This window comes from Dipodomys merriami, unplaced genomic scaffold, assembly GCF_024711535.1.
Source record: "Dipodomys merriami isolate MVZ:Mamm:240054 unplaced genomic scaffold, mDipMer1.0.p SCAF_467, whole genome shotgun sequence".
In the NCBI taxonomy this organism is placed as follows: Eukaryota; Metazoa; Chordata; class Mammalia; order Rodentia; family Heteromyidae; genus Dipodomys; species Dipodomys merriami.
Genome location: NW_027206032.1, coordinates 818,866 through 826,825, shown reverse-complemented (window position 1 = coordinate 826,825; position 7,960 = coordinate 818,866). Strand labels below are relative to the sequence as shown.

The window sequence follows — 7,960 nt, the reverse complement described above, 5'->3', positions numbered from 1 at the left end:
GGAAGATGGAGGTGCTGCGAGGAGGAATTCGTCTCTCCCACCCGCAGGTCCTGGAAGCGGGAAGCGGGGCGACGCCCGGGACCGTCCCCCCCCCCCCCCTCCTCCGCGAGGAGCCACCCTGGAATCGCGCGCCGCCGCTCCCTCCCCGCGAAGCCCCGGCTCCCGGCCGGGCCCAACCCCGGCGCTGCTGGCGCCAGGCGCCCGGGAGAGCGGCGGGGAGCGGGCGGTAGCGGGCGGGGAGCGGCCGGCCTGCACCCCGCCCGAGGCGGCGGGAGATCAGGACGTCCCTCCGCGGCGGCCCGCCCCACTCCGTCCCCTGCATCCTCCAGGGCCCACAGGTGACATCGGCCAGCTCAGACCCAAAGCATTTGTTCCTGTCTTTCCTGTACGGCCCTTCCCCTTGCATTCACGCCCCGAAGTGTGTCTTCTCACGGAAATACACGTTTACAACCCCCGTAGCGCAACACACGCGCATTCCTAGAATTTATGCTTTATCTCCTTCACCCAAAGCCCATCAGATCCGCTTCACCCCTCGCTCCTGGACCAAAGGGGAACGCCTTTATCCCACTGTCAACCTGGCCCTCTTTTCTCTTAACATATCTCTATCTCTATCTCTATCTCTATATATTTCTATATATCTGTATCTCTATATCTCTATATAGATATATAGAAATAGAGATATAGATATATATAGAAATATTAAATACTATATTTAATAGAAACATGTTAAGAAATAGGAAATACCATATCTTAACATATATTAAGAAAAATATATCTTTTCTTTATATATTTTCTCCATCTTTTCTTTATATATATTGATACATACATATGTATTTGTGAGTTTGTGTATACTTGTGTTCTTACTTGGCTTTTTTTCTATCAAGGTTGGAGCTCTATCACTTGAGCCACATTTCCACTTCTGAGTTTTGTTTTTCTTTTTGGCTGGTTAATTGGAAATGAAAGTCTCAGGGACTTTTTTCTGCCTGGGCTGGCTTTGAACTACAGTCTTTAGATCTCAGCCTCCTCAGTAGCTAGGATTCAGTGGGAGCCATGGTGGGCACCCAGATTGCTTCCTACACTAGGACAGAGTTGAGTTTTCTTCCACTGCTTTTGGACCAGGACTGTTCCGGGACCACTGTGGGTTTCAATAAACAATTTTCAATGTATGCATAATGTATTTGCCCTCTTTTATTTTATTTTTGTTGCTAGAATTGGGGCTTGAACTTGGGGCCTCACACTCATTTGGCATTTTCTGCTCAATGTTGGCACTCTACTACTTCTGGTTTTGTTTTGCTGGTTCTTTGGGGATCAGTTTCACAGATTTTTCTTCCTCGGGGTTGGTTTTGAACTTCAGACTTCAGCCTCCTGAGTAGCTATGATTACAGATATGGGCCACTAACACCCAGTTTTGCCTTTTTATTTTTTATTTTTTTAAGCACTTCCCTGGGTTCAGATGTAGCTCAGGGACAAAACACTTGCCTAGCAAATGCAACACTATGGGGGGTTCCTTCCTCGGTACCAAATAAAGAACACACACACACACACACACACACACACACACACACACACACACACACATTTTAAAGTGCTTACATATTTTCACCCTTACCTGACATTTGAGAGAAAAGCCTGACTAGCAAAGGTTGATGAGTTGGAGGGATCTAAGTTCGTACATATCAAATAGGCAACTCCCCAGCCGCAATCCTTAAATGCAGCCACCCTTGGATATCCAGGGGGGAAGGGACTCTGCGGAGAGACTCTCAGGGAGAGGGAAATTAGGCCCTGGGAGAGGGGAAGGAGTGCGGAGCCCGCCTAAGCCTCTGATCGGTGAATTGGAGATGCTCAGGCATTGCATTTGTACCTTGGCACAAGGGTAAACTGTGGTCCTCTGTATACTGTCCACAAACACTGGTTTCTTGAACTGTGATGTTCTGCTGTGTGCGGGGTGTCTTTATCATCGAGAATCATTTTCAAGAGGGTTGATGAAGGGGTTGGGTGAAATGACCCCTCGCATTCTTTATTCCGATCCGATGTGAAAAATCGAGGCGCGGGGGTGGGGGTGGAGGTGGGGGAGTAGGCTGTGGAATCCTGAACCACAGATACCCTTAGGGCCAAGGCAGCTGCTAGGCCGCCAGGGCCTCGGCTGGCCTGGCCGGGGTCTTTAGGCTGAATCAGGCGCCTGCAAGGCGAGAAGAGCAGATCTTAGCCCCCGGAGCCCGGAACAAACCGGTAAATAACCAGAGGCTTGGAGTCCACTCCCTTTGCCCTCCTCCCTTCCTCTCTCCACCATCCGCGAGGCAGATCGCGGGGCTGGTGACCATCCGGGGCGCTGGAGGCTGCAAGTCTAGCCTAAGTGGCGCGCGGGAGTGGGGAGGTGTTAGATGGGGAAGAAAGTTTGGTGCCTACCCGGAGCGCCTGGCCAGCTTCTGGCTCTGGCGCCAGGCTGGCCCTTTGGAGCTCAGCACTGGTAGCACTGGAATCTCTCCGATTCTGAACTTGTGAGCGTCTCGGAAGAACCATTCCCCCCACCCCCTCTAGGCTTCAATTTCCCAATCTGTAAACTCATGGGATGGGCTCTAGAAGGCGGCAATAGATGATTCTAGATTCCTTCCGCTAGATCCACAGAGGGTGCGTGTGTGTGTGTGTGTGTGTGTGTGTGTGTGTGTGTGTGTGTGTGTGTGGTCATTTACAGCCCTGGGAGACGGCCGGCGAGGGGTGGAGGGGGCGCCTCAGGTCTGGAGACCCCCCCTTCCCCCTCCAGGCCTGAGAGGGGAGGGACAGAGGCGGGGCCGGTGCTTGGTTCCCCGCAGGCGGCGTAGACTAGAGTGACTTTTCCAAAGAACAACCTGGAAAGCCACCACCCCCTCTCCCTCCGCCGCCCCCCTGCCATTGGCTGGGCGGAGAGGTTGACATCAAAGCCGCGGCCTTAAATAAGCCAGATCGCGCTGGGGGAGTCCGCAGAAGGGTTAAACGGATCTTTTAGCCAACGCGCGTCCTCCCTCTGGTGGGGGGGGCACGCAGAAAGGCGCGGGGCCACGCGTGTCCTCTTCCTCCACGGTGCCCAGCGCTCCAGTCAAGCCGCCACCCAGCAGTGCGCGCGGGGAGCCCGACTGCCCATCCGTGGCCCCCCCCCCGATTATTTCTGGGGGCGCATGGGGCGACGTTAATCCATCTTGGAGGCACCCCCACTCACCCCACCCCCGTCCAGGAGCCTCTCCAGCCATGAACCTCGTGGGCAGCTATCCTCACCATCACCATCACCACCCGCACCCCGCGCACCCCATGCTCCACGAGCCTTTTCTCTTTGGCCCGGCGTCGCGCTGTCATCAGGACCGGCCCTATTTTCAGAGCTGGCTGTTGAGCCCGACAGACGCTGGTCCGGATTTCTCAGCCGGCGGGCCATCGCCCAGTGCCGCCGTGGCTGCCGCTGCCTACGGTCCCGAGACCAGGCCAGGCCAGAGCCCCGGACGACTGGAAGCGATCGGAGGCCGCCTGGGCCGGCGGAAAGGTTCTGGACCCAAGAAGGAAAGGAGACGCACGGAGAGCATCAACAGCGCTTTCGCTGAGCTTCGAGAATGTATCCCCAATGTGCCGGCAGACACCAAACTCTCCAAGATCAAGACTCTGCGCCTAGCCACCAGCTACATCGCCTACTTGATGGATGTGCTAGCCAAGGATGCCCAGGCCGGAGATCCTGAAGCTTTCAAGGCTGAGCTCAAAAAGGCGGATGGTAGCCGGGAGAACAAGAGGAAAAGGGAGATGGTGAGTTTGTGTGTGTGTGTGGGGGGGGAACCCCGGGTCTTGCCAACAGTAGAAGAGAATCTCCACCTCACCCCGGTGTTGTGTGTGTGAGGGTTTGAAAGGCTGGGGAGAGTTTTGAGATGGTTGCAGGAGGCAGATCCATAATTAAATTCAGCTGTAATAATGGCACCATGTTCTCCTTTTTTTCTTAATATGTCTGCCGGTACTGGGGCTTGAACTCGGGGCCTGTGTACACTGTCCCTCGACTTTCTCTGCCTCATGCTCTACCAGTTTTGTAGCACAGCTACAATTTCAGCTTTTTATAAAAAAAAAAAAAAAGAAAGAAAGAAAGAAAGAAAAACTGGTTAATTGAGATCTTTTCCTGCCCTGGCTGGCTTCAAACTGTGATCCTCAATATTTCAGCCTCCTGAATAGCTAGGATTAGAGGCATGAGGCAGCTGGCAAAAGACCCTGTTCTTTAAAAAAAAAAGAAAAAGAAAAAAGAAAAAAATTTAACAGTAGTTGGACAAAGGAATTCCACGTGTCAGTTTCTGAGTAGAATACATCTTGATCAGTGTCCCCCCCTTTTATAATTTCTCCCCATCCCTCCCAACCAACCGCACTCCATCCCTTCAATTTTCCTAGAGGGAGAGTCTGTTGAAAGCCTTGAACCTCTAAAAGGTTGCTCTCAACCTAATTCTCTTTCAAATTGGGGAGGTGCCGATTGGTCTTGAGAATCTCCTGGAAAAACAGGTTTTGAAGGCCAGCAGGAGTTGCTTCCATTTGCTTTTGTGTGATTTTGTGAGCCAAATCTACTTCCATCATTGTACAGACCCAGGCACCCTGAGGCCCAAGAAGGGATAAATAAAACCAGAAGGACACCTAGCAAAGGAATAAGAGTTAGAGGGGGTGTAAAACAAGTCAGATTCTCAACTTCGGGACCACAGTGCTCCATTTACCCCCCCCCTCCCCTGTTGGTCTAGATGGAGAACAACATCAACGGCTTTTGTAGATAAACAAGAAACAAATCACGTTGGGTTTCAAGATCTCAAATCCTCCTTTGGCTTTTCTTGGTCTTCTGTATTTAGAGTGATATCTTTCTGGGTTTTCCTGGCCGTGGGGCCTGCAGGAAAAGTGACCCGTAGACCCGCAAAGGAGTTTTCTTTTGGGTTCTTTTGCTCTGGCCCTCTTTCATGGGAGGGACCCAAGAGATCATCAGAACTCACTGGGTTATTTTGATTATTTTCTGATCTCGAATGGTAATGGTGGAGCAAGTCAGGGGCTTGGGGTCACTGGTGGGAAGCCCCCTGGATCCTTTTAAGTAGTACCTCCTGGGTCTCTTGCCAGTGGAGCCTGGAGGGAGAACTAGGCCTGGCCGAATCCATCTTTTCTCTCTTTCTCCTTGGCATTGCAATCAGAGGCGCTCCTAAGTACCAGCTGTAGTACCCAACTTTGTATCCAAGCTCAGATGCTAAGTTAGATTGGAAAGCCAGGAGGAGTTGGAGGTAGGGGTAAGGGGGAACAGACCCTGGTGCCAGCAACAGTTGATTTTTATTTTATTTTATTTTTTTGGTGCCAGTCCTGGGGCTTGATTGAACTCAGGGTGCTGTCGTCGTTGAGCAAGGCTAGCACTCTTACCATTTGAGTCACAATTCCACTTCCTGCTTTTTTTCTTTTTCTTTTTTGTTTTTCATTGGCGATCCCAAGTCTCATGGATCCCAAGTTGATGGACTCGCTGGATCTTCAGATCTCAGCTTCCTGAATAGCCAAGATTACAGGCATGAGCTACCAGTCTGGATAAAGTTCTTCTTGTTGTTGTTTTAATTCCTCCCATTCACCTCACTGTAGTATTCCTTGGGTGCCACAAAGCTAAACCAACACTCATCCGTTCTGTTTTGTTGGTTTTTGTTTTTGTTTTTGTTTTTGTCAGATAGTATAGAGAATTTTTTCTTACCAAGCCTCCCAAGAGCCGCTGTAGACCATCCCGGATCCCAGGAACTTGGCACATAAAAGGCAAATTTATGAGCCTGTTTATTCCGATTTCACAAACAGAAATCCGTCACTTATTTAAAAGCTACCAGTTCCTCCTCGCCTGCATTTTCCTCCTCACCCCTACCTCCCTAGCGGGGTGATTGGAGAAAGGAAAAAACAACACATTGAAACCTGTCTTTCACTTTTTTTCTTGTTCTGTCCATTTGGCAGCCGCAGCACGAAGGCTTTCCTCCAGCGTTGGGCCCTGGGGAGAAGAGGATTAAAGGGCGCACAGGCTGGCCGCAGCAAGTCTGGGCGCTGGAGTTAAATCAGTAAGCCAAGATCCGTGCTACGGAGGAACGGAGGACCGGGCCGCCACCGGCTGGCTGATCTGGTATCCTGGGAACAGGGGAAAGGCAGCAGTGGCAAAGGCCAGTCTCTCTGGGTTCCAGAGACTTGTGGGGACGCGTCTTGTTGAGCCCCTTCTGAGTACCGGCAGTGGGTCACCCGCTTGCAAACCATACACTTGGATCGCACGTGCAATGTCATTTGAAATTGTCTTTACTGCAGTTAAGAGAAAGAGAAATTTATATAGATATCTATATATATATGTCCACTTCCTCTAACTAAGGGCCTGTTGGAGAAAAGAGGGACTGGAATCCAAGCACCCGAACACTTGGGATGTGTCTAATCTTTTGGGGGGGTGTGGAATTTAGGGTTTCTCCCCCCTAAATGGCATCTTCACTCTGTGATCTGGCTTTTCTATTTCCCCCCATGCCGGGTTTGTTCACATTCCAGACACCTGGTTCTCTTAATTAAAATGCAATACAAGGAATCAATTGGTTTTTTTTTAGCCAGGGTAAGAGAACACAGAAGAGGAAGATGGAGAAATGACTTGTATTGTTTTCTTTTCAACAGCCATGTTATTTTATATTTTTCTCTTTTTGTTGCTGTAATTCGTACCTAGAGGGAAGGAGGTTTGGGGGAGGTAAATTTTGTTCCTCCTCTATTACGAAGCTGCTTCCTTGTGCTGGTTTCCAAGGAAAAAAAATTTTTTTTTTACTTTTTTTTCTTTCCTTTCTTCTTCACAGCATTTCTTTTCCTTGCCCCCCCTCCTTCCCTCCCTCTCTCTCTCCTTCTTTCCCTCCCTTCCTTTTCCCTCTCTCTCTCCCTATTTCTTCCTTCCTCCTTCCCTCTCTCTCTCTTTTATTATAGCCTTTTGTTTTTGTTTTTGTACTGGTTCCTGGGGCTTGAACTCAGGGCCTGGGCGCTGTCCCTGAGCTTTTGTGCTCATGACTAGTGTTCTACCACTTTGAGCCACAGCACCATTTCCAGCTTTTAAATTTTATTTTTATTTTTTATTGTTGGCAATTCATTGGAGATAAGAGTCTCCTGGACTTTTCTGCCCTGGCTGGCTTCAAACAGTGATCCTTAGATCTCAGTATCCTGAGTCGGCTAAGATTATAGGTGTGAGTCATTGACAGCTGGCTAGCTTTTTTTCTCCCCTTTCCTCAAAGTTGGCACTCTTTTTCTTTCTAAATAAAAACTTTCCTCTAGGTTGTAAAGTTTTTATGTATTTAAACTACCTATGATGCCTGGTGTGCTCAGGTATTTCTCCCCTCGCTTCCCCCAATTCCTTTTCTACCTCAGATCTATATGGACACTCACCCCCGTTCCCTTGGCAAAGGCAAGTATCTATGCTCTTGATTAATAATAAAAAAGTTTTCTAAAATACTGAGGGGCCCCTGTGTGATGTCTCAGTCAGTTTCCCCTCTCCATGGTGTGTCTTCTGGGGTTTGGAAAGTCACAGTCCTTGCTTCTCCTTTGATACCAATCAAATCAAACTGCAAACCAAACCTAGGGGAAAAGGCAGACTAAAATTTTCTTCTGAAGAACTGGGATGCAGCTCAGTGGCAAAGCACTTGCTCAGCAAGTGCAATGTCCTGGGTTTGATTCCCAGTACCCAAAAAGAAAAGACAAAGAAAGAAAGAAAGAAAGAAAAGAAAAAGAAAAGAATTTATTCCCAGAAGCCAGGCACTGGTGATTCATGCCTGTAATCCTAGCTACTCAGGGGCTGAGATCTGAGGATCCAAAGCTCATCTCCCAATTAAGCACAAAAACAAAAACAAAAACAAAGAAAACAAAAAGCACCAGAAGTGGAACTGTGGCTCAAGTGGTTGAGCACTAGCTTCTAGCAAAATGAAGCTAGGGGACAGTGGCCAGGCCAGGGCTCCAAGACTGGCCCAAA

General features: G+C 49.5%; 1 protein-coding gene across 1 annotated transcript; it reads left to right on the top strand.

Moving 5' to 3' along the window:
- Positions 1-3,144: 3,144 nt before the first annotated feature.
- On the top strand, positions 3,145-7,444 carry LOC138808679 (heart- and neural crest derivatives-expressed protein 1). The gene is made up of 2 exons (XM_069994922.1): positions 3,145-3,762; positions 5,944-7,444. The coding sequence occupies exons 1-2, from the start codon at positions 3,223-3,225 to the stop codon at positions 6,046-6,048; spliced, it is 645 nt and encodes a 214-aa protein (XP_069851023.1). The 5' UTR covers positions 3,145-3,222; the 3' UTR covers positions 6,049-7,444.
- Positions 7,445-7,960: the final 516 nt, after the last annotated feature.

Bases quoted from the DNA above. Each gene is read 5' to 3' on its own strand.
- LOC138808679 (XM_069994922.1), top strand. From the start codon at position 3,223: ATGAACCTCGTGGGCAGCTATCCTCACCATCACCATCACCACCCGCAC. The intron at 3,763-5,943 runs GTGAGTTTGTGT...TCCATTTGGCAG, and splicing joins ACAAGAGGAAAAGGGAGATG to CCGCAGCACGAAGGCTTTCC.